Below are 27138 nucleotides of genomic sequence, written 5' to 3' on the forward strand. Positions count from 1 at the left end.
ATGTATTGATACTATCATTGATGATGGAATGCTGAGCATGTTTGAAGCACTTTAAACTTTTTGAAGTGCTTTCCCATCCACTGTCTCACTTGATTCCTGGCCCCATTTGACAAATGAAAAAAACCTTAATCCTAAAGAGGTTAAATCACTACATTAAAGTCCCATGGCCGTTAACAGTTGAGCCAGGGGTCCGGTCTGCTCGGCCTCAGGCCATTTCCACCCCACAAGGAAGGACAACATAACCAGGCTGAAAGGTTCTTCTTTAATTTTAGATAACCCAGAGGAGGCATTGCCGAGGGTCAGAGGAAACCAGCAGTTCTGCCCATGTGTGCCACAGACCTTGCCGAAGCTGCCTTTGCCCAACACCTTGATGAAGTTGAATTCATCCAGGCCCAGGCGCTTGGCCTGACCTTGCCGGAGTTCCCCGTTCTCGCCAGGGCTCGCCAACTGCCCGTCAGATGACGCTGCCCGGTGTTCCTCCCCTCGGTTGTCAAATGACAAGGCCTTCCGGATGTTGTTTTCAAGTTCTTTTAGTTCTAGGCCAAGGGCAACAAGATATCGAGTTAGTGCACACCTCGTGAGCCCTTCCCGTTTTACTGCTCAATACTCAGAACTTCCCCTGTGAGCTCTCAACCTTCTGTCTGGCCCTTCATAGCAACAGACCCAGGTGGCATCCCATACATGTTCCTTTCTTTGTTCAACACACGCTCATCAGCATCTAACATACAGCAGGGCCTAGCTGTGCAAAGAGGACGACATAGTCACTGCCCTGTCCTCACAAGCTCCTTCAGATCACACCGGACCTGGCCACCTTTCTGAAGTCTCCTTTGCCTGGCGGCCCCCTCCATTCTTCTAAGTGTAGCACGGGACTCAGGCCTTCCTGGAGCTCTGCAGAGTCGGGGCAGCAAGAACCTTTCAAGTTTCCTTTGAAGATTAGAACTAATCGACATCACGGTAATCACCGGTGACATAATTATTTCAACAACTGAGACTAGGAAGGCTTCACACCTTCTAAAGGTCTTTACCTGGCCTTGTTGCTGGGTTTATTCTACATACCCATCTCACGAGATTATCTAACAAAATGAGCAACAGGTTCATCACTAACCAAAGAATTGCTTCCCAGGGTGACGTGATGCAGACTTATCTCCGACGGGGAGGGAATTCCTCAGTACAATTGCACAACCATGAGACGGTCTTGTGCCTCCCTCCAGAGCATGTGACCTGAATTACCTGGGGCTGATAACGCCGGGGGCTCCTCTGACCTTTCCTATGTGAACAAGCTTTACGGTTAGCTACTCATTCCCCAAGACACACACTCTCCTGTGTAGAAACCAGTGTCTTAGCATAATCCAATTTTAAGAGATGCTTGTGAATAACCAGGCTTACAGACAGGGAACACAGACTATTAAGCCTTGGGAGTGAGAATAAGGCAGGAGTGACCACATGCCCCTTGACAGAAAGATCTTCAGCTTCTTTTCAGGACAGAGGCCCCTGAGGGCTGAGTGTGCAAGGAATTCGGAGATCTTTCTTAGATCTGGGGTTTGGCCCCTCTGAGATGTGCTGGCGTAGCGGGGAGGGACGCGGGGGAGGAGCAGCTCCTGAGTCCACAGCTACTCTCCACGCCAATTCGCCAGGTACCTATCACTCTTAACTAAGAGTAATTTTTAATCTCACCATGGAGCTAAACGTCTCAGTCATTAAATGGATTTTGGAAAGCAGAACTAAGTGTTTGGGGACTAAAGCCCCCTAACTCAATCTGAACTCAGGTTTGGGGTATGACAATGAGAGGGGTTGTTGAATTCAATTCCCATGAGTGGCTGACAGGTCTAGGGCCAGACACTGTGAAGAGAGCTAAGAAAAGAAGGTGGACCCTTCTCTGTCCCCTACACCTGGAACCAGGGAAATAGGCCAGGGAAAATAAACTATAACATCATACACTCTCTCTCTTACCCTGTCCCGGAAAGAATTTAAGGCAGGCATGGCCATTTAGTGCCCAGCCCTCAAGAAAGCCTTGCAGAGTGCAAGAACAACTATTAAATCAACAGGGAAAGGGTGTCTGAAGACCCTCCAAGGTGTCTAGCTGTGTCCGCTAACAAGGTCACGCCTGGGTGAAGAGGCCTAAGTGCCTAGGTCTTTCTGGTGACAGAGCTCAGAGGTAAGGAAGCAAATCTGAAGGTCTCACCCTGGTCACAAGGGGAGGTAGGTGCCGACTTGGATCGATCTTCCTCAGACGGCGAGCTTCCAGAAGCAGGCTGCGGGGACTCAGCACCAGCGATGAGCTAGAGAGGAGAGAAGGAAGGAAAAGCCATCAGAAGAAAGGGTTCGAGATACTACAACAAGAGCTGCGAGGGTCTCTGCTGCATGTGCCGCTTGCTGGATTGACATTCTGGAAGCTCAGACTGCAGGCTGCAATTGCCAGTTAAAGGGAAGAAAAACAACAGAATTTATTCAACTTTTATTCTATCCAAATATAGCTGACCTTTCAAAACAAAGCTCAACCTTACCTCTTCCATAAAGCCTCCCTCTGCCTATCCAAACAATGCAAGTTATCACATCCAAAGCAACGTGACACATTGTCTCTAACACCTGTTTGGTACTTATCATCTTATTTAGCTTTATATAGTTAATATCTTTATGTGTACATTGTGGGGAGTTCTCTCCTCAACTATAAGTTCTCTGCAGATAAGACTGCCTAGCACTTTTATCACCCTTAGTGACTTGCATAATAGACGTTAAGTATTTTCAGACGTACTGATAATTGTTGGCAAATTTTAATAGAACAGTCTCAGTGAAATTTGTTTCTTGGCAGAGATGCTGGCACAGCCACTTAAGTTGCCGTTCAAGTCAGCAGTTTGGACTAAGTTACACGACAAACATGTCTGGTCCCTTTCACTCTTTTTCCACCCACTGTGAACATGTGTCCTTTCCGGATGACAGGCTCTTGTAAGGGGCAACACATGGGGAACCAAAGCCCCGGGAAGGCTTTGCAGTTTCCGGCCAAGGGCATCCTCCCCCATCATGTTAGACTAACTTGAGCTGGGATGTGGCTTTTTCCAGCTTTTGCATCAGGAGCATCACAGCAATGAAAACATCAGGACTACGGTCCAGCAGCCTTTTGCCCCACCCCCTCCTGAATTTCTCCACGTTGGCTTCTTACTGTCGGGTTCCCCCACATCCACAGTGGCAGACACTGTCCTGCTAACATTACAGCCCATGTACGTATGGGAGAGAGGCAGGCACTAAAGTTTTCTTTTCAATGTTTTAAGACAAAGCTCCTATCTTTACTTCTAGCCAGAAAAAATAAAAGACCCATATTCTCCTGAAAAGGACTTTCTAGAGCTCATAAACGTGTCTAATGTCGTCATCAGTGTTTGCGGGACTCGCCTCTCCAGCGGGGCCCTGGCGTTCTCGGGGACTGACATTCCGCTTGTAATGCTGACGCCTTGGGTCAACAACCCAAGTCCTGTCTCCACCAATGGGATTTGCAGAGCCAAGAAGAGCCATCAAAACTACAAAATCTCAGTTAACCAGGGAGAAGAGAATTTTTTCTGAAACCCTTGTGAAACAGCTTTACTTGTTGAGAACACAGTGAAGGCGAAGTTTAAGAAAATGAAAACAATCCATTCCTTCCCATGCAAGAGAAAAGGCTCTCCTGGGGAGGCACCATGGAAAACACACGGGAAGGTTCTACAATGAGCAGATAACTAGGACACTCAGGGCCCGTTAGAAGGTATTTCAGGGCAAAATCTAGGGAGAACATTTAGGAGTCCAGACTGTAGGGGCAGGTAGAGTCAGACCTGCTTTCCCAGCAGGGAGCCCGGGGGGGTTGCCACGGAGCCGCGAGGGCCACTCCACCGCACCCTGTCAGCAGCCTCTCTTGCCCAGGGAACATGTTTCTGATGTTCTCGTAACTTACTTTTCAAAGACCTCTTTAGTTTTCTAGGCGAGGAGCCAAGGCTAAACTAGAGCCCGTAAACAACGTGCTACAGATGCCTTCAGCTCTATTTACATCTGTGGGCCCCCGCTTGACAAAATAACATTGGAGCAAACGGATCTCTTCCTACTGATATTCGGAATGTCACACAGATCTGTCTCCAAAGAAAGGCCCAGATGTTTCATGTCACGGAACATTAACAATATTCCTCAGGCAGCTCAGTGCTGGTACTATCACGAATCTCCTTGGCTTTCTCCCTAGAAAAGAATGTGGTTCTAACTCTTCCTCCATTTATCCTCATTATAATAATACCAGGGGCAAAGTTCAGGCACTGACATTGCCTTCCGTGCCAGTTCTGGAGGCAGAAAAGTGTTTGTTTTTTTTTTTTTTTTTTTTTTGGTCTAGAGTTAACCTTTTTCTAGAAGGAATTCCAAAGTCCTCATCTCAAAGCTTATGTTTCTCTGGCAAACATAACCCTTGAGGCTTGCCTTGTTTTCACCCCACTTTTGGAGCTGAAGGAGACTTCAATGTTACCTGCCTGGCCTCCTTTTTTTTTTTTATAATTTAAGCACATACTGTTTCAAGTAAAATACCTCAAACCCAAGAATCTTAAAACCTCACTTCAGAGCACTCTCAGGAAACCAGCACAGAGATGCTAGCCCAGAGAGCGCTCCAGAAACGCTAGCAAACAGCCGGTTACCTTTTTCCTCCTCTGGCCGCTGTTTGTGATTTTGTCTGGCGTGACGCCCAGGTCGGCCAGCACTTTGGCGATTCCCCTGGCATCCACGCCACAGTTGGGGGCCACGTTGGTCTCACATCGACGGTGGACGTTCATTTTGCACACTGTTAGGAGACATGAGAAGAGACATACAAATGTCCACGGCCTAAAACTACCTTTTTATCTGATTGCATGAGATGTTCATGAAGTGCTACACATTCATTTGAGACTGAATTTGGAAAATTCAAAAAAAGAAAAAGAAATATCGCCATCATCCCATCACACAGAACTAAAATCATCTATCAAACCACCTTGTAGAGACAACCACTGTTTCTAATTACTTCCTTTTAGCCATTCTTTCTACATATATTAAATATAGATAAATAAATATCACAGTTATATTTCCTTCCAGGGAGAACAAAGACTCTAGGAGCACTTTATTCCTTCTCTGAAACAAAATTATTTTGAATTCTGGACCCAAATGGGTCGTATGTAGGCAGTCTACTCCATTACTCTGCTAAACGTTGGAATATTCCTGAGAGGGGAATGCCCACAGTTGAACTTCTAAAGCTGCTTTGAGATCTACAGCCTGAATTCAATGAACGCTTTTGTTTTTCCCACATCACTTAGTTGTCCCTGGGGTAGGACATCAAAGGTGAAAACATAAACCGCTCACTTCCAGTCAGCATGTAAGGAGCTTGGAAGTCAGCACTCCATTCTAACAAGTTAAAAGTTGAACAAATTATGAAATCAACAACTCTTCTTAGAAATATCCATAAAGCAAACTGCTGAAATATCCCAGGGCAAACTGCTGCCCCCATATTGGACAGCCCGCCAGGCAAACACAGAAAATCACAACTTACTGGAGCAGAAACCCCTGTAGGAACAGCGCCAGGGTGGAAACACTCGAACTGTAACTGACGGACTGCTGGGGACTCAGTGCAGACACGTCAGAGTCAAAAGCTCTAGGGGGGCCCTAGTCACAGGGGGATCCAGGCTCTTGTGCATTCCACCCCCAGGAGTTCAACCAGATTTTGACAGTAAATATGAGAAAAATCCCCTCATAGTTTCAGCAAGGAGAAGGGGAAAAAGAACCACGTTTGAAATAGCCCAGAGCATTCTGCTCCTCTTTAGGCTTTCCCTTAGGAGAAACTATTTTATCAGAGCTTAAACTATTGGGGTTTTATCAGATCCAACTCCCAGGCCACTCTAGCCACCCTGTCCCACACCCTAAGGGAAGACTGAGAAGCACTTTTGAAGTTCACAGTTCGGAGGGAGGCACAGGGTCACTAGAGACCTAGTCGCAGGACTGTAGGCTGCTTTCTCTCCCTGCACACCTTAGCACCACGTAACTAAAGGCCCATTTACTGCACTTCCTTTTATCTAGCACATAATGTCTGGCTAACGAGAAAAAACTGCAAGGCATACTGAAAGGCAAAAAAATACAGTTTGAAGAGAGCGCAAGCATCAGAACTAGACTTAGATATGGCAGGGATTTTGGAATTATCAGACTGGGAACTTAAAATAACTATAATTAATATGCGAAGGACTCTAGATAAAGCACAGCATGTAAGAACAGATGGGCAATGTAAACAGAAACGGAAATTCTAAGACGGGCTCAAGAAGTGCTAGAGATCAAAACCACCCACAAAAATGAAGAATGCTTTTGATGGGCTTATTACTAATAGTAGACTGGACATGGCTGAGGAAATAAACTCTGAGCTTAAGGATATAGCAATAGACACTTCAAAAATGAAAAAAAAAAAAATAAAGAAAATAAAGACTAGGCGGGGAAAAGAACAAAATATGCAGAGACTGTGGGATAATTATAAAAGGTGTAACATATGCATAAAGAGAATACCAGAAGGAGAAGAGACAGAGAAAGGAAAAGAAATATTATTATATCATTATGATTGGGAGTTTCCTCAAATTAACATCTGATACCAAACCACAGATCCAGGAAGCTCAGAGAATACAAAGCAGGATAAATGCCAAAAACAAGCAAACACAAAAAACCATACCTGGGAATATTTTCAAACTACAGAAAATCAAGACTAAAAAAAAAAAAAATCCTGAAAGAAGTCAAAGGAAAAACAATCTTACCTACAGAGGAGAAAAAAATATATAATTATATCACGAACAGAAACCATGCTAGCCAGAAGAGAGTAGGGTGAAGTATTTAAAATGTTGAGATTAAAAACCCACCAACCTAGGATTCTCAACCCAGAAAAATATCATTCAAAAGTAAAGGAGAAATAAAGACTTTCTCAAGACACAAAAATTGAAAGGAATTTATGGGCAGTTGATCTGCCTTGAAAGAAACGATAAAAGACATTCTCCAGGGAGAAGACAAATGACATAGCTCAGAAACTCAGATCTACATAAAGCAAGAGCAGGTGAAGAAATGTGAAGGGGTAAGTGAAGGTAAAATAAAAACTTATTTTTTTATTTTTAATTGATCTAACAGATAATAGTTTGCTCAAAATAATGACAATGTGTCTGATTATGTTTGATTATAGTATATACAGGCTACATATGTTTATGTGTAAGTGAAATAAATAAAAGCAGTGAGATAAGGGATGGGATGGAGGAATTAGGATTATTGTTATTATAAGGTACTTGTACTTCCATGAAGCAGTATAGTATTATTTGCAAGTAGACTTGTAATTACTTATAAATGCATATTGCAAACCTTAGGGAAACCACTAAAATAAGTTGAAAGATAAGAAGTATAACTGATATGTTAAGAAAGGAGAGAAAATTAAATCATAAAATGCTCAATTAAAACTGCAGAAAGCAAAACAAGAGTACAAAAATAGAATAAAGAGCAAGGGTAACAAATAGAAACCAGTATCAAGTATGGCAGATATTAATCCAACTGTAATCAAGAGCCACTTCAAATGTCAAATATACCAGTTGAGAGAAATAATCACAGTGGATTATAAAACAAGACCTAATCATACATTGTTGACAAGAAACCCATTTTAAATATAGAAACTCGTATAGATTAAAAGTAAGGGCATGGAGAAAGATATACTGTGCTAACATTAATCAAAAGAAAGCAGGAGTAGCTATATTAATTTTAGACAAACCAGACTTCAGAGCAAGGCAAGTTATCAGGGAGAAAGAGGGACATTTCTCCAAGAAAACGTAATCCTTAATGTGCAAGTACCTAACAACAGAACCTCAAAATCAGTGAGGCAAAAACTGGTAGAACTACAAGGAGAAACAGATGGATTCATTATTATAGCTGGAGACTTCAGTGCTCTTCTATATGAAATGAACAGATCCAGCAGGCAGAAAATCAGTAAGGACATTGTTGAACTCAACAGCAACATCAATCAACCGGATAAAACTGACATCTATTGGCAACTTCATTCAGTAACAGCAGAATTCGTATACTTCTCAAGCTCACGTGGAACATTCATCAAGAGAGACCTCATTCGGGGCCATAAAATGCACCTTAACAAACATAATAGAAACCACACAATGTCTGCTGTCAGGCCACAAGGGAATTAAACTAGAAATCAGTAATAGAAAGATAGCTGAAAAATTCCAAAATATTTGGAGATTAAACAACACATTGCTAAATAACATATAGGTCAAAGAATAAATTGAGAAATTTTAAAATATTTTGAATTGATTGAAACTAAAAATACAACTTGTCAAAATTAGTGGGATATAGCAAAGGCAGTACTTAGAGGGAAATTTATAGTAGTGAATGTATATGCTAGAGAGAAAAAGACCCAAAAATAAATTATCTAAGCTTCTATCTTAGGAACTAGAAAAAAGAGAAAATTAAATCCATAGCAAACAAAATAAGTAAAATAATAACAATTAGAACATAAATTAATTGAAAACAGAAAATCAACAACCAAAAGCTGATTCTTTGAAGGTATCAGTAAAAATCAATACGCCTCTAATCAGGCTGAAGGGAAAAAGAGAGAGAGAGAGAAAAGATACAAATTATCATGAACAACTCTATGCCCATAAATTGGATAACCCATATGAAATAGACCCATTGCTTGAAAGACCATCTGCCAAAAGTCATGCAAGAAGAAATGGACAATATAAATAGGCCTATATCTAGCAAAGAAATTGAATCAATACTTGATAACTTCCACAACAGAAAAAACTAGGACCAAAAGGTGAATTCTAACAAACATTTAAGGAGGAAGTTATACCAATTCTCTTTAATATCTTCCAGAAGATAGAAACAAAGAGAATACAACCTAACTCATTTTATGAGGCCACCATTATCCTAATAGCAAAAGAAAAGACATTACTAGAAAACTATAGACCAATTGCTCTCATGAACATAGATGCAAAATTCCTCAAGAACTTATCAGCAAACTGAATCCAACAATGTACAAAAAGAATTATATATCATGGCCAAGTGGGATTTATCTTAGGCATGCAAGGCTGATTCAACATATAAAAATCAATTAATGTAATCAATCATAAAAGTCTAAAGAAGAAAAATCACATGATCCTATCAATGCAGAAATAGCATTTGACAAAACCTAACACCCATTTGTGATAAAATATCTCAGCAACCAAGAAATAGAAGGGAACTTCCACAACTTAGTAAAGAACATGTACGGAAACCCTACAGCTAACATCACACTTAATGGTAAGAAACCAGAAGATTTCCTGCTGACATCAGAAATATGACAAGGATGTCCCTTCTGACTACTCCTTTTCAAGATTATACTGGAAGTTCTAACTAATGCACTAAGATAAGGAAAGGAAATAAAAGGTATGCTGATTGGAAAGGAAGAAATAAACCTGTCTTTGTTTGTAGATGACATGATTATCTACATAGAAAATCCAAAAGAATCAACAAAAAACTCCTGGAACCAATGAGTGATTATAGCAAGGTTGCAGAATACAAAGCTGATATATGAAAGGTAATTGTTTTCCTACATAATAGCAATGAACAAGTGGAATTTAAAATTAAAAACATACCAGCCTGAGCAAGAGTGAGACCCCGTCTCTACTAAAAATAGAAAGAAATTATATGGACAACTAAAATATATATATACAAAAAATTAGCCGGGCATGGTGGCACATGTCTGTAGTCCCAGCCACTCGGGAGGCTGAGGCAGTAGGATCGCTTAAGCCCAGGAGTTTGAGGTTGCTGTGAGCTAGGCTGACGCCACGGCACTCACTCTAGCCCGGGCAACAGAGTGAGACTCTGTCTCAAAAAAAAAAAAAGAGACCAAAAAATAAAATAAAATAAAATAAAATTAAAAACATAATACCATCTTCATTAACACCCTCCAAAATGAAATACTTAAGTATAAATATAACAAAAAAGTAAAATATCTATATGAGGAAAACCACCAAACCTTGAAAGAAATCAAGGAAGAACTAAATAAATGGAGAGCTATTACATGACCATGGACAGGAAGACTCAAAATTGTCAAGATGTCTGTTCTTCCAAACTTGACCTATAAATTTAATGCAATATCAATCAAAATCCCAGAAAGTTATTTTGTGGATATTGACAAACTGATTCTAAAATTTATATGAAGAGGCAAAACCTAGACTAGCCAACACAATATCAAAGGAGAACAATGAAGTCAGAAGACTGACACTACCCAATTTCAAGACTTACCAGAAAGCTACAGTAATCGAGATAATGTAGAATTAGCAAAAGAATAGACAAGTAGATAAATGGAACAGAAGAGAGCCCAGAAACAGGCTCACATAAAGATCTTTGACAAAAGAACACAGGCAATACAATGGAGCAAAGATAGTCTTTTCAACAAATAGTGCTAGCATAACTGGACATGCAAAACAATCTAGACACAGATCCTACACCCCTCACAAAAATTAACCCAAAATGGAGCATGGACCTAAATGTAAATTGCAAAACTACGAAAGTCCTAGCAGAAAATATAGGAGGAAATCTAGGTGAGTTCGGCTGTGGAGACAACTTTTTAAATGCAACACCATGATGCATGGGCATGATCCATGAAAGAAATAATTAACAAGCTGAACTTCATTAAAATCAAAAACTTTTGCTCTGGGGGAAAAAAAACTATCAATAGAATGAGAAGACAGTAATAGACTAGGAGAAAACATTTTCAGAAGACATGTCTGATAAAGGACCATTACCCAAAATACAGAACTCTTGAAACTCAACAACAAATTGAACAACCCATTAAAAAATGGGCAAAAGACCTGAGCATAAACCTCATCAAAAAAGATACTCAGATAGTAAATAAACATTTGAGAAGATGCTCTACATCACGTGTCATTAAGGAATTACAAATTAAAACAATGAGATACAACTATGTGCCCCTTAAAATGGCCAAACTCCAAAACACTGACAACATCAAATACTGGTGAGGATATGGAGCAACAGGAATTTTTCATTCATTGCTGGTGGGAATGCAAAATGGTACAGCCACCTTGGGAGACAGTTTGGAAGTTTCTTACGAAACTAAATATGCTCTTACCACATGATCTAGCAATTGTGCTACTGGTATTTCCCCAAATGAGTTGAAAACTTACATCCGTACAAAAACTTCCATGTAGATGTTTAAAGCAGTTTTATTTATAATTGCTCAAACTTGGAAGCAGTCAAGGTATCCTTCAGTAGGTGAATGGGTAAACTGTGGTATATCTAGACAATGGAAAATTATTCAGCCTTAAAAAGAAACGAGCTGTCAAATGATGAAAAGATATGGAGGAACATTAAATGCATATTACTAAGTGAAAGAAGCCAACCTGAAAAGGCTACACTCTGTATGATTCCAAGTGTATGACACTCTGGAAAAGGAAAAACTATGGAAACAGTAACAGGATCAGTAGTTGGCAAGAGTTAGGTGAGAAAGGGATGAATAAATACGTAGAAACACGGAGGATTTTTAGGGCAGTGGAACTCTTCTCTATGACACGATAATGGATTCACGTCAAACTCATGGTATGTATAACACCAAGAGTGAACCTTAATGTAAACTCTGAACTTCGATAATAATGTGTTGATTAGGTTCGTTGATTGTTTCACATTGACTGTTAACCAATGTACCTAGCACTCTGGTGCGGGATATTGACAGTGAAGGAGGCCATGCCTGTGTCAGGTTAAGGATCTATGGGAAATCTCTGTACCTTCTGCTCAATTTTGCTGTTAACTTAAAGCTGTTCTAAAAATAAAATAAAATAAAATAAAAAGTCTATTAAGACAATTTTTTAAAAAACAAAACCATCCCTGGAATGAAACCAGGCAGGATGGGGCAGACCTCCTGCGTGCTCTGCAGAACCTGATGACTGATGGCATGGCCCCCTGCCACCAGGCTTGGAGAGTTCAACTGGGCTACTGAACCGAAGATGCCCACAGGACTAAAGGCAGGGGTGGGTGTGGAGGGTGGGAGGGTTTCCCAGGCAGCAACACCCAACAAGAAAGCACCACCACAGCCAGGCTATGGCACTGACTCCACCAACTGAGCTATTGCTAATGACCACCTGAAAATCCTCAGGCTGATGGTTTATACACCACACAACAGCACTCTGCTTGGAATTCTCCATCCTATTTCCCTTAGCAACAGCTGCCCTGGATTCTCACTCACCTTACCTGCTCTGCCCACTAAGCCCATGAAAGCCCTCCTCCTCTGCCTCTTTGTGAGATGACAGAAATGGCAAGGATAGAGCCAAAACAAGAGAGAATTTCTTTGGCACGGGCAACTAACTGCTCTGCATAACTTAACCACCAGCGCCCTCTGGTGTTGAAATGCTAGACCTGCCTGTCCTGACAAAACTTGGGCTGGCAGGTCAGCAAAGCAGAAATGGTTTTGAGGACTTCACTTTTTATTTTTAAAAACTCTGCTATTTCCCTGGGACAGCTACACAGCCAACTCAATATTTAAGAAAAAAAAATCGCAATCACACGTCAGGTAAAATGGACAACATGAGATAGTGACTCTGAAAGTGCTTTGAGGAGCCTGGAACCAGGGGCGCGGCAGGCTGAGGAAGGGGAGCCCCGGGCAACCCAGGCGGCACCAGTGGGAGCACAGGCCCCGGGGCGTCACCGTCATCCAGGCGGCACCAGTGGGAGCACAGGCCCCGGGGCGTCACCGTCATCCAGGCGGCACCAGTGGGAGCACAGGCCCCGGGGCGTCACCGTCACCGGGAGGCTGCAGACCGGCAAAGGAAAGCAGATGTGCCTGCTGGAACCAAAAGAACTCTAAGGTGCACGCACATTAACATGACCAAAAGAACACCCAATGCTCCCCACCCCATCACTACGGTGGAGCACCAAGGTCAAGGCCTATAGCCCTGGGCTGCCCTCTAAGCCCTCTCTTTCCAGGATACTTCCTACTGTCACTTTCACTGGTGTCACCTGGATGCAGTTGTGCTGAGAAGAAACAGAGCAGCTTTGCCGGGAGGCTCCTATAAAAGGAGAATCGCTACACCCAGCCAGTCACCACATATTGGTTGAGCACCTACTATGCGCTGGGTGGCATAGCAGCGTTCTCTTAGGACAGATTGGCTGGGGTTGGGCACACTGACCTTCATCTTCTATTACATATTCTACTGTCACTCGGAGAGACTTTGTTTCCATGTTTCCACCCTTTTGATGGCTGAGATTAAAGCTAGGATTGCAATGACGCGGGTCAGGCTACCGGGAATTGTTCCAAAGCAAGTTGAGGATCTGAGAACAATGACAAAGCCATGCCATGCCTGAGGAGATGCTTAGACCTACGTGTGCTGCAGGAATTTCTTTATGTGAGGGTAATTTGGCCCTTCAGGGTAAACGAGGGCAATGGTTTGATTTCCTAACAGGTTCCAATCAGTCATGCCATGCTCAGAGACAGAGAGCAAACAATTGTAAATAGGAAATTGCACGCTTGTGTAATAGAAATTGGCAGGGTGTGGGGCAGAGTGACTAACTGCGGCATCTCGGGCAAAAAGAGGAGGAAGGAGGTTAGAGCGCAGCCCCTTGGGGTCATGCTGGGCTAAATGTCACCAGAAAGAGATTTGGGAGTGCTGACCACACCGGAACCATCACTCAGAGCTTCCCAAGGACCACAGCTGGCCTGCTGTCTGCTACTCAGCAATCCCCAGACAAGAACTCAGACTGAATCTCTCGCTGACCTTCGGTGTGTGCGGGGGGGACATCTGTCATGGTCGCCAGGTATTGCCAGATCACACTGCAAAGGCCTCCAAATCAACCGAGAGCACTCCTGCACCCAGCATTTGCTCCCTACTCCCCATCCCAGTTCTCTGTCCTCCCTCAAGGAGCAGCTCAAGCCCCATCTCCCTTTCCTGACCACCCGGCCCTGCTGCCCTCCTCTTGCCTGTGAATTGCTCACCATTATTTCTGATTCACTGCTTGAATAATGGCCCATTTCACTTGTTATGTTTAATGCCCGAGTATGAGTTTCTAGAAGGCTAAAGAAGTGCTGTATCTACAAGTTCTCCATAACACCTCGCACAAACCAAGGTGCTTTTTGAACACTCTATGAAAAGCAGTAATACATAGGCAGCATAAACAACTGTCAGACCAGACCCCAATAGAGAACTGGTAACCAAGACTCCAAACTCACTACACGAGCTTGTGTTGTCCACGTAAGATTAAACGTCACTGCAAAAGAAGGTAAAGCAGTCTGTTAACATGGCTTGACTTAAAAATCAACCAAGAAAAGCACCCTTGTGTAATTCCCTCCTTGTTTAATTCAACCACAAAAAGACAAGGGCGTAAAGTTCCTGTTGGATCTCTAGAAATCTTTCTTCCATAACTATTACACATATGCACAAAGATGCATGTATGAGAATTTTGCAGCAGCATCAATTAAAAATAGTGACAGCACAGAAACAAGTAAATGTCCACCACGGCGGCAATATTTAAATACTGCATAGAGCATCCATCATGTGGATTTCAAGCAGTCATTAAAAAGAATAAAACAGACTTCTATGCACTGCCTTGGAAATACTCCAAGATGTATCGTCAGAAAATTACAGAACAACGCATACAGGATTGGATTAAGTATCTATGGAGTACCAACGTGCAGGCTCCATTCTAGATGGGACAACAGCACAGAACAAAACAGATAAAAATCTCTGCACCCATGGAGCTTATATTCTACTGGAGAGAGAGAGAAATAAATACATAAGTAATTTAGAATGTTAGAAGGTGGTAAGCACTATGATGAACAAGAGCAGAGGAAGGTGATAGGAGATAAGAGATGAGAGCTTCAGTTTCTGAAAGGGTGGTCAGGGTGGACCCCACAGACTAGACAGTCTTGTTTTTGAGGTGGGGATGGGGCTACTGGTGTGGTGGGCAGTCCCTAGGTGGTCCCTGGTAATCCCTGCCTCCTACATTCACATCCTGATGTAATTTCCTCCCACTGAGTGTGGGCTGGACCTAGCGATTGTCATCTAATGAACAGAGAACGTCAAAAGCGATGAGATGTCATTTTTGAGGTTAAGTTACAAAAGACCGGTTTGTGTCTTGGGCATCCTTTCTCGCTTGCTCTGAGGGAAGCCAGCTGCCACGTTGAGTTGTCCCACGGAGAGGCCCACATGACAAAGAACTGTGGGTCAACAGCCACGTGAGTGAGCTTGGAGTGTATCTTCTTCCAAACTTTCAGATGAGACCACAGCCCACACTATCAGCTTGACTGTGACCTCCTGAGACCCTGACTCAGACACATCCAGCTAAGTTGCATCCAGATTTCTGTCCCACACAAGCTCTGAGGAAATAAATATTGGTTGTTTTATACCAATAAGTTTTAAGGTAATCTGATACGCGGCAACAGACACTAATGCAGTGCGTGTATAAGTATCCATGCAGCAAATGTATATAAAAAAGCCTGAAGGGAGCCGTGGCAAAATGTTAGTAGCAGTTAAATCTGAGGATGGAAGTGGAAAGAGAATATAAAGATTTTCAGTTTTTTAACATACCTAACGTAAGTCCTGCTTGAACCTTTAGAGTGAAAACAGAATATACGTATGTATTGTGCTCTTTACAATTCTAAAAATAAAAAGTTGAAGGTATGACAAAGGGCCTAGTTGTTAAAAATAAAAGGACTGACATTTCCAAAAATGCTCAAAATTAAAAATTATTTTTTGTTTTCAGTGTTTTTGAAATACCCAAAATACCTTTCTTAAGAAACAAGGAAGGAGGGACGAAGGGAGGCAGACAGGCCTTTATCTTCATGGCCTCACGGAGCCACCACGAGGTCTGTGGCTAAGGTCGCTCTGTTTTTACCATTTTCATTACTGTCCTCAGAAGGCAACAGGGTTATTGGGGTTAAAAGTCAGGGGCACCAAGCCAGGGTGACCTGCCTGTGATCCCCGGCCAACAGTAAGCAAACCAGGACAGCTCCCTCAACTCCTAGCCTGTGACCGCCACAGGCCACCACCCCCTGCCCATTCATTACTTCCTGGAGAGTAGGTGGCACCTTGCCCCTTAGCGCATGAGAACAGCCTTGGACCAGACTGGTTAAGACAGATCTGAGAGAGGCAGGAGCCGGGAAAGTGATTCACCAGGAATGTGCAGGCCAGGCCTTCCCAGAGCGCACCTTCTTCCCTGTGCTTTGCCCCCCTCCAGGTGGACAGGCAGGTACAGGTGGCCCACCCCAGATGGGGATGAGAAAGAAACAGGGCTCCTGTAGGTCCCTGCAGGGCAGACTGCAAGCTCTGTAGGCAAGTCTGGCTTTCCTGTGAAATTTCCCTCGGTGTCTGACGACTTCAGGGTGAGTGTGGAGGGCAGGCCATGGGGCAGGTGAGAACCCCAGATCTTCTTTAGGGAAGGAAATAGCAATCACAAGGGATTGGGCATCTTTCCCTCCAGGGTAACATGACTCGGTGTGTCAATGGAAAAAGAAAACACAGGTGGAAAAGGGCCCCAGAGAGGCTCATCGTGCAGGTGAACACGAGGCTGGAGGCGGTGACACTGTTAAAGTGGAGAATGAAAAGGATCCAGCTGCCCCACAGGCCAACTACACTAACATTGGAACTCGGAAGCTAATCTCTGGACTGTGTAGTGATGCTTGAAGTGTTCAGGCGGATCCAGGAATGAGTGTGGAGAGAGTGCCACACGGCTGGTTAAGGAGCTGAGCCACCCAACAACTGTGTGAGCATCCTCCGTGGGTCTGGCCCCCACAGCCGTGAGCAGGGGAAGGACCCCCTCCCCCGAGGATGTAGGGAGGCCCTACATTTCCCTGTCATGTGCCCTTGTGCACACCCACTCTCGCCACTAAAACAGAAGTAATGACACTGCCTCCACCCCGCTCCTACAGGGACAGTCCCCAGAAAAGCATATACATTCTTGAACCTGTGTGCTTTGGACAATTTTAGGCTGAAAGGAGAGTGACCAGGACAATCTCATGGATCCTTGTAGACCCAGCTCTTGAGAAACCTGTTCTGCTGAAAATATTAGAATCTATTCCTGTGCACGTCACCAAGTCTTGATTTCTTTCTCTTAGTAACCATAGCTGCAGAACCAGGCTTAGACCAGGGCATAAGCAGCCCCTTGGCCCATGCCAGCCTCTTCTAGCCACAACTCCTCTCCAGATTTCTTACCCACAGAAACCCTGAGAAAATATTGGTTGTTTTATGCCAGGAAGTTTTAGGATAATCTAATATGCAGCAAAAGACATTAATGCAGCATGTGTATAACTATCCATGCAGCAAATGTATACATAAAAAGGTCCCATAGCAAAATTTTAGGGTAAGAAGTCTGCAGGGCCCAAAAGGCTTGTGGGAAAAGGCTCTAAAGACACACATAGAAACAGAAGGTTGTCAGGGCAAACTACTCGGTATGACACTATAATGTCGGATACGTGTCACTGCATATTTGTCCAAACCCATAGACCGTGCAGCACTGAGAGTGAACCCCAGGGTCAACTATGGACTTTGGGTGATGACGATGTATCGACACAGGTTCATCGGCTGTAACAGATGTGCTGCTCCAGTGGGGATGTTGGTGGCACGGAGGTCCTGTGTATGGAGGGTGGTATATGGGAATTCTCTGTACTTTCCATTAAACTTGCTGCTGTGAACCTAAAATTGCTCTAATAATTAAGTCCTTTAATTAAGAGAGAGAGAAGCCACAGGAGGATAGCAGCAGGGGGGAAATGGCCAAGTCACAACAGCAGAGGGACAGAAGAGGGAAGGTCTGTGGACTGTTGCTGGGGACCTGCATTCTGAACAGTCTTCGCCTTCCAGCCTGCGTGTGGCTGACTCCCCTCCCGGCCCCTGGGCTCCCGTGCACAGATACCCTTGCTCCAGGCATCCTCATTCTCCCCTTTCTTTCCTCGAACAGGGGAAAGAGCATTTCCTGCCCAGGGAGGGCTGAATACACTGACCCTGAGCCCTGCTTTCTTCGGGGTCGTCCAGGGATACTCAGCCCCAGCAGCAAGATCTGGGCTGCTTTCTTAAAGCATCAATATTTATGAGATGACGGTATCTTCATTCAGATTCCCTAGATACATCAATAATTAATACACTTACTAAAAACCAGACATCACCTCGGCAGAGTCCTACCCAGAGCAGGCTCTGCTTCCCAGTAACCACACTCACCTTTCCAAAAACGCATCACTCCTCTGCCAAGAACATTCGAGATTCCCGCTCCCTTTCTTTTGTCCTCTCCCATGGTTTTCGTCTCTCCTGAACCGTTTCAGGCACACCCTGTTTTGTTCAGGGTCTAGAAAGCCTTAGAAGGAATACTCCAAAGGGAGGACGGAATGGCCTCCCTCCCGCCTGCAGAGAGGCTGGAGGCCCACACGGGACAGAGGCTGTGCCGACAGCTGGCACGTCCTCACGTCCAGGGTCAGGACCCCGTCTTCACTCCCCACAGCAGCAATTGCCAACCTTTGCCACCCTCCTTGTGCCTTCTCCACCCCCAATTCTCCTTCACCCTCGAAAAGAACCTCCTGTTTCAGAAAATAAGGGAAATTGTCGTACAACACCCTCAGCAGGTTAGAAACTTAAGTGATCATTTTGCCCACTCCCCTCCTCCTGGATGACTATCCTGGACATAGAAAGCCATCTGCACTAGGCCTGGGCCTCAGGCTCTCCCACCACTGGGGGAGGGATATCCATCCTAATTCCCAAGGCCCACTCTGTCCCCTCCTCCCTCCTGACTCAATCATCTCTCCTTTTTCACTTTTTCCTGACTAATACATCCTTTTTTTTTTTTTTTTTTTGAGACAGAGTCTTGCTCTGTTGCCCGAGCTAGAGTGAGTGCTGTGGCGTCAGCCTAGCTCACAGCAACCTCAAACTCCTGGGCTTAAGCAATCCTACTGCCTCAGCCTCCTGAGTAGCTGGGACTACAGGCATGCACCACCATGCCCGGCTAATTTTTTCTATATATATCTTTAGTTGGCCAGATCATTTCTTTCTATTTTTAGTAGAGACGAGGTCTCACTCTTGCTCAGGCTGGTCTCGAACTCCTGACCTCGAGCAATCCACCCGCCTCGGCCTCCCAGAGTGCTAGGATTACCGGCGTGAGCCACCGCGCCCGGCCTGACTAATATGTTCTTAAATACTTCCCCCTCCATTCTCACTTCAGCTTGGGCTTCCATCCCCCTGTCCCACTAAGATGGCTCCTGCTGAGGTCACTCGTGACCTCCTGGTTGTTAAATCCAACCCCACGTTTCATGTCTCGTCTTAAATAACTTCTTGGGAGCATTTAGTACCACTCACTACTTTGGGCTCTTTTGGCTTCCATGGTGCATTCTCTGCTACTCTTCCTCCTACCTGTGAGGTCTTTCCCTCCCCCTGCCCTGCCAGGCTCATCCTTGGATGCTGGTGACCTCTCCGTCCCTCCGCCACCCCCAGGGTTTTATCTTTGACTTTTCTCTCTTCAAACTCAAGGTACTTAACCCTGGAGAGGCTAGAGAGTCTTCTCCCTCAAGTGTCAGCGAGAATGCTCAACAGTTGGACAGCTCCACGTGCACGTCCCACGGTCACCTCAGGTGAACACGTCCCCAACTCAACGCCACCACCTCCTCCTCCAACTCTGTGCTCCCTGTTGTATTCCCATCTCAGTGACTAGTGTCACTGTCTTCCCAGTTGGATCTGGTCACTTTGTCCAGTAAATTCCTCCTCCTCCCATGACAGCCATTACCTTATTTCTCATTCTCAGAATTTCTCACTGGGATCCCTTCGATGACCAATTTTTTATGTCCTCAGTTTATTTTCTTACATATTACCTGTTTTCCCACAATGGGAATTTCTTAATACATTTAGTATAAAGAAAATGCTATTTTAAAACAATACCCATGCAATATTGCTGCCCAGTAGTTCATGGCTGTCCAAACCTGTGGGCAGGCTGAGCCAGCTTATAAAGCTGGACATTCCCCAGGCCCCCAAAACGTGTTCCCGCCTCCCGCGTTACGTGCTGTTCCCGTGCCACTCAGCACGCTTATCGGAGTGGACGGCTCACAGGCAGAACAGGGAACAGAGGAAGAAACTCAGACTCAGGAGTCAAGGTTCAATCTGACTTCTGCTAACAAGCTGTGTGACGTGAGTGGTTACTTAGTCTCGGAGCCTCAGTTTCCTTGTCAGGGACGTGAGGACACTATCGCCTGTGCTCCCAGCCTGTGAAGGCTCAGTAGGACGCCTCCCGTGACAGCGTTCTGGCACCGCTCCTCCCAAGGGGAAGCTCTGAACCACGGATCGTGACAGAAAAGCCCAATTCATATCCATTTCTTACTGCACAGCCTAACTTCCAAAATATTTCTTCCCCTCTGCTCCCACGTATCTTTTCTTAAATTATTTCTATACTTTTGTAGACTCATCTTGTCTCCCTAGCTTGTTAATTATCCTAAGAGGTGGTGGTGGGAGGGTGTCACACCCTCCTCCTCCTCGTCAGTGTTTCCCACCTCGGAGTGTTGGACGGCCTCTGCCGAGAGACCGCCTAACAAATGCTCAGAGTTGCCAAGGAGGGCTTCGCAAGGGCTTGTGCCCAGTCCCTGTCCGTATCTGGAACTCACTTCCTAGGCTACAAGGACAGCAAGGATTTCTTATGAAGGGGGGAAGTGGGGTGGGGGGCGGGGCGCAACTTACCTTTACACTGCAAACCCTGCCGCAAGAGGCCCCAGAGCAAGGACCCACAGTGGTCGCAGAAGGTGGGGACCTTGTAGTTGTGGATACCGAACTTGTGGGGCATGTTGACGCTGAACCGCTGGGAGCCCACCTGCAGGAATGGCAAGACACAGGGTCACCGCCGAGCTCCTTTCTGCCCTGGAGTTCTCGTCACCGGACTCTTACAAAACTCTCCCAGACGGCATGTGTCATGGTAGGTGGCAGGCCCTAGCGTGGCTCTGAAAGCTTCCCTGAGAAACAAGGCAAAGAGAGCCTCCACCTTGGCCCGGCCTTCACCCCTGGTGCCCCGTCGGACCCTGCCAGCCCAGGCCCGCTCCCCGCTTCAGTCGCCCCTCGCCAGGGCTGCAGGCCTCTAAACAATCTCAGCACACAGCCCTCGATGTGCACCTCACACTTGGGCTACTCATGAGATGTCACCGTGTGCCTTCAATGCTGCTTTGTGCATGGAAGCCCCGCCCAGGCAAAGGGTCCTCCGGCAGCTCAACGGTGGGCACGGGACTGGGCACAGCAGCAGGCGAACTTGGCACAGTCGTAGAAATCGTGGGTCAGCCGTTAGGACTAAAAATAATTAGGAAAAAGGTAGCCAAATGGAGTGGTGACACTAAGGACACTAACTTACCAGTGCTGATCACACACCAGACACCATTATTTCAGTTAGACCTCACCGCCCCTCCACGGGGCAGGCCCATGGTTACCCTGAATTGATAAACGAGGGGAGGAAACACGGTGGGATTGAGAAACGTGCCTATAAACTGATGAGAGGCAAAGACAGGCTTCCATCCCGAGTGTGGACTAGGTCGGACCCAGGCTTTGACCCGCTACACTGCCTCTTGCCGAGTACTGAAAGGGGTACAGAGAAGGCGGCAAGATGGAAGGGGTGGGAGCTGGGAACAAGAGTCCAGGTGTGAGACCCGTGGGTCTGGGGCTGCCACAAACGACTGGAGGTCTCAGGCAGGCTCCTCGAATTCTTGGGGCCTTGGATTTCTCATCTGGCCAATGAGGATGGCCCCCAGCGCCACGTCACAGGATCGTGGGGGCAGTGAGACGGCAGGGGTGGACGAGAGGGGAAACGTGAAGTGCTCCACAGAAGCAAGGGCTCTTCAGCACGGGCCACCTCCCTGGGCTGTCTTTGCCCCTCCACAGAGCTCCCCTCTGCCTGTGTCCCTAGTGGATCAGACGCACCACAGGGCCCCTCTGAGCGGGCAGGAGACCACCCCCTGCGACACCTGTGGGCAGGGAAGGACGTCGCTCTCGCTGCCCTGGGAGTCAGGGAGGGGTCAGCATGCGACAAGGCAGCGGGGCCTTGGCCCCCTGGTGAGTGAAAGGCCCCTGTGGGGAGCAACGAGGGGGGAGGCCAGACAGGGGCCGGGGCTCGAAGGCAAGCACAAGGGAATGGCTGCCCACATGCTCTGCGTCCCCTGACCTCACACCGCGCTCCCCATCGCCCAGCTCTGAGGAACGGCTGGTCCTTCCACTGGACTAAGATTTTCCTGATCCCTGCTTTAGATGTATGGGCTACCAATTAGGGTTGCCTGGGTACAGGATTTCCAGGATTTATTGAAAAAAATTAAACTCACTCTCGCTTAGATACATAGCTTGGGTGTGCCTATTTGTGAATACAGACATGTCAGCTTTGTAACTGCCTGCCTCACCGCTGAGGATGTTTGAGATCACTGTGCCCACTCTGTTCCTGCTAATCCCAAAGACATGGCAGATCTCTGAAAATAGAGTTCTGCTCTCTCCCAGGAATAGCCCCGGAGAGAGGAATGACAGACTAAGGTGGGAAGGTAGGAAAGCTGTCCCAGGTGACTGGGAGATTCATCGTGGGGGTGGAGAGTGCTGTGTGGCCTTCAGGTGGGACCACTAAAAACTCTACGGTATCAGAATGGTGGGAGGAGATGAAGGACACACACAAGAGCACACCACGGAGCCAGACAGACTGAGAAATCCAAAGACTGAACGGGCGCCGGTGGAATGCACAGACGCGCTCCTGCTGGGGAAGACAGAAAAAGGGGTGAGCAAGACTCAGAACACAGGGAGATCAGAAAGACAGAACTGTGAGATAAAAAAAAAAAGAGAGAGAGAGAAAAGAGGAAGGTGACAAAGGGAGACAGAGCATTCCTTGGTTATCACAGCTGGAAGTGCAGGGAGGGTGTGAGTCCTCGGCTAACACAGACACAAGACAGGGGAGCTCACCAGCTATGTGCTCCTGGTGCAAAATATTTAAGGAGCCTGTCCTCGGAGCACCTTTGATAGGGAGGAAGGCATTAGAAGCGTGGCATTTAGGGCTTCCTGTGTTTGCAGTATGTGTGTACATATGATGTGTGTGCACACGTATCACACTAAAGGTGGTTACATAAAAGAATGAACTGAGTTTGGTCTCCAGCAGAGGGCTTGCGTGTGGCCCCAGAGGGCCAGATAGGCTGTCACTGACGGAGACTGGCCTAGGGAAGCATGAGATGGTGGCAGGGAGAACCAGGACAGGTCATCGACCCTGCCCAGCTAGGAAACCTAAAGCCTTCCTTCCTCAGTCCCTGGCAATTTGTCCCTTTGGATACATGCAAAATTGGGGGACACACCTGACTGGAGACTTCTTTTCACAGCTCAACATGCGAGGAAAGACCGTCAGAACTAGGTCACGGAGGAAGCTGGGTTCTGGCATTTCCAGTCTCAACCCTCTAATCTGAATGGCATGGACTCTGATGGGGCTGTTCCCTCCAAGGAAGTGCGAAGAGCTTTAGAAACCTGCAGAGGCTCACAGGTGATGAGGCCTGTGAGATCCTTGAGGGTAGGACTCCTGTGCTCCTTAGTTCCCATGGGACGCTGCACAGTGCCTGCCATGCAGGATATGCCCGATAAATGTTCACCGCAATGTCCACAGGGAGGCAGGCAGGCAGGCAGCAAGCAAGCGTCTCTTTCTTCCACTTACTTGGGAAAGCAACGAGGGCAACAGTGAACTTGGGGCCACGAGCCCAGACCAGGAGTCAGGAAACCAGGGTGCTGACTTGCAATTGTCGGCGTGACAGGAGAACCCCTGTGAACAACTTTGGGACTCCAGGCTCAGGCTAAGCCTGTCCCTCGCTGCTTCCCAGAGATGGTATGAAAGTAAAAGGAGATGGAGGATGGGAAATGCCTCAGATACCAAGATGCTATTTGGCTGAATTATTAAGTCACTCCTGTTGGAAGCCAAATTGTAGACCTTCCTCATCATAAAGCAAGCTGATTATAGACCTACCCAGGGCCCCTCTCTTTGATCCTCGACTCTAACAGCCTGTGATGATGCAGTATTATTTCACCTAGAACTGGAAGCATGCCTTGGAAATCAACTGTTCTGAACGCAGAACACCTATACCCACGTTCACACTTGTCATCTTCCTCGAAAAGGTTTTCAATCTACCACTGGTACCATCATTCTCCCAACCACTCCGTTAGGAGAAAGCTAGCTTGGCTGCTGAATTTTCTTGCTTCCTTATCCCAACAACGTCCTTAATAGCCCCCTCTGACAATAGTTCCTGAGATTAAGAGGCAACACAGTGCAGCGGGTCAAGGGTGAGGACCCCGGGGCAGATCACCCAGGTTTGAACGTGGCTCTTAGGCATGTGATTTGGGGCAAGTTAATTTGACCTCTCTGTGCTTCTATTTTAAAATGCACGTAACATCTACCACACTGAGGTTGTTATGGGATTGAATAGTATATGTTAAAGTGCTTAGAACAGGCATGAAAGAGCCCAATGGCTGCTATTGTCGTGGTTATTTCTGCATCCTAAGTACTCCCTGGACTTGCTCATTCCACTCCATTTTCCCATCAGCTCATTAAAGATAAGGTTCCTGCTCATGTGTCATTTCTTTCACTGTTTATCACCTGCGTGGAGCCAGTGACACATCAGTTAGCTACTTGAGTGTTCCGATAACGAAATAAAAGAATTCACGTTTTCCTCGTGGGCGTGAGCTTTGGGATCACACCGCGCCCGGCATAGTAACGTCCGCAGGGATGAGACGGGCCTGGAGCTGCGCGCATCCCCCAGACTCCGCCTCCTGCCAGCAGACCGTGGACAGCTCCCTTTGGTTTTGATCAGCACAACGAAGACAGTGGCAGGGTCTCAGAGAGACGTGGTTTTCTCGGGGACCACAGAGCAGGCGGTGAAGGGAGGGGTTGGCAGCGAGGAAGCCCAGTGCTCTCATGTCACAAATACTTACCTGGTCGGGAGCCTCCTGTCTCTTTAATCCAGCGCACTTGGTGATTATGAGCTCGTGACACCGCTTGTGGACCACACAGGTGCAGACTGCAAACAGCAAAGGTGGGATGGCTGAGTGACAATGTGGAGAAGGGAGTACCCGTCCCAGGGTCCAAACGAGTCTCAGGGGAGGGACAAGGGGAGCCATGCCACTTCTGTCACTGAGCCTTAATACTCTCCCAGAAAGCCTGTTATGCAGTTATTTCAAAATAATCTGCCACCAGAGCCATCACGATTTCTTAAATGCCCTGGAGAGCAATGACACCTTTATAGGCAAAGGCATCGGCAGGTTTCCCTAGTTCGGGCAGTACTGATCAATTTTCTCACTTCCATACGCCAAGGTCAGAGAACCTCCTTCCCTCCCAGCCTTTCCACGGAACACTGTCTACTGAAGGCACAGTTGCCTGGTGCTCCACTCGGGGTCATGCCAGCGTGGCTGATGTGGTACAGGGAGAACTGCAGCCGGCGGCACAAAAGTTCTCAGGCTTTTTTCTTTTATCCGGTTGAGCTCTGACATGCCAAACTTCAAAGTTCCTGTTGCATTTAAAATGTCTACAAGGAGCGACCTGTAGCTCTGTCTCTAGTGTCGCGGGGCAGTGTGGGTGATAGGTGGCCTGGAGGTAAGTAACTCTGTTTGTACACACATTGCCCGAGAGACACAGCAACCTCCAACAGAACCTGCCCAAGTTCCCCCAAGGGTCAGACCCGAGTTAAACAGCGCTGGGCACAGAGATGGACTGACGTTCTCGCTCTAACCGCAGAGAGACTGCAACATGACCACATCGTATTCCCACCCTCCAATTCTGTACGGCTTAACCTTGCATATGTAGTCAGTCAACTGGAAAACAAAATACTCTTCAATACCTTCAAGGGAGATTTAAGTTTTTAAGAGCTAATGATTCTACAGAAGAGACAAAAAAGCGATCAGCAAGGAGCGTTCAGTGGTGCTGAATTAAACAAGCCGGGGAAGGAGCTGCGAGGGTCCACGGCCTGGCTCAGGACACGGCAGGACTTTCAGGCAGCCTTTAAGGGAAGCACGATGTCTCACCAGGAAAGACGAAGGTGCTCTCTGCTCCAGCTGGCACCCAAAAGGCTGGGTGGAGTGGGGGCTTGCTGAAGCCACAGGGACCCCTGGAGTTGGGCAGCCCCTGCAAGGTGCCTCCCGTATACTTACTCCCATATATGCACGTGGGAGTAACAGCCAGGCAGGGACGAAGAAAGCAGGGTCCTGCCACTCCGAGAGGAAGCATATGCACACAAACCATAGAGCCTCTAACTGTGATGAAACCCAGCACGTGCTTCCTACAAGCATTACTGATCTGAATCTAACCGGGGCCTCCAAAGATTTAGTTCAGAAAATACCTCTTACCTTGACATTGGTATCCCTGCTTTCCTATGACACCCCTGAAAAGAAGAATACAATCTTTTAAGAAAGTAAAATTTTACAAGGTCAAAAAATAAACACGCAAAGCCATGCAATTCTGGCCACTGCCCACATCACACCAAGTGCACGGAGTCCACGGAGCAGTGCCATCTTACTTCTATTTGCAGGGCACCTTAAAATGCCTCCTTCTAGAAGGCCACAAGAGGGCAGCCCTGGCACTTGGAGAGGGGGAAGGTTTGGCCAGTGTCAGAGCTTGGTTTCCTGTACAGATAGCCACTCCAGCGGGGGCAGCAGTGTTCTGGAAAGCCACGGCGACCCTGCTTGCTCTCTGCAGGCCTTGACCAGTCATACATCCCCCCCTCGTGGATAGAATGGGCATTCCTTGTCTCCCAGCACTGGGACGTGCCCCGTGGGCTCTCTAGCTCTCCAGCTGTGGAGAGGTGCTGTGGCTGGCCGGTGTACTCCCTGGGCGTTCTAGAGACCACTAAGGGATCTGGGCCAGTCTTTGGCCAGGACTCAGGGTCCAATCGACCCTTTGGGTGAGGCCAACATTAGAAGTTCCTTCCATGGCCAGAGTAGGGTCCCCAGGGCAAGGCTGAACGGCAGCACGGACACAGATCAAACCAGCCTGGCCTCACCCTGTCCTCAGTGTACCAACACCGTCTTGTCAGGAAGCTCCCTGCAGTTCCCAGCCCAGGGGAGGAACCAGAAGTCATTCGGGCTACACCCCAGGGAACCTAGAGCTCAGCAGGGCTTGCCATGGGCTTAGAGGAGACCTGGATCTACATAAGACCAATCACTCAAT

The 27138-nt window shown here is 46.6% G+C and overlaps 1 protein-coding gene across 1 annotated transcript in view; it reads right to left on the reverse strand.

Moving 5' to 3' along the window:
* PRKCE (protein kinase C epsilon) overlaps nucleotides 1–27138 on the reverse strand; it is a 461318-nt gene that overhangs the window by 148974 nt on the left and 285206 nt on the right. The window contains exons 4-9 of the mRNA XM_069495289.1: nucleotides 26319–26353; nucleotides 24912–24997; nucleotides 20676–20805; nucleotides 4635–4777; nucleotides 2183–2279; nucleotides 340–536 (exon numbers count right to left, since the gene is read on the reverse strand). Coding sequence (XP_069351390.1) covers nucleotides 340–536; nucleotides 2183–2279; nucleotides 4635–4777; nucleotides 20676–20805; nucleotides 24912–24997; nucleotides 26319–26353 — 688 coding nt within the window. The remainder of the gene's footprint in view (nucleotides 1–339; nucleotides 537–2182; nucleotides 2280–4634; nucleotides 4778–20675; nucleotides 20806–24911; nucleotides 24998–26318; nucleotides 26354–27138) is intronic.

This window comes from Eulemur rufifrons, chromosome 19, assembly GCF_041146395.1.
Source record: "Eulemur rufifrons isolate Redbay chromosome 19, OSU_ERuf_1, whole genome shotgun sequence".
Classification (NCBI taxonomy): Eukaryota; Metazoa; Chordata; class Mammalia; order Primates; family Lemuridae; genus Eulemur; species Eulemur rufifrons.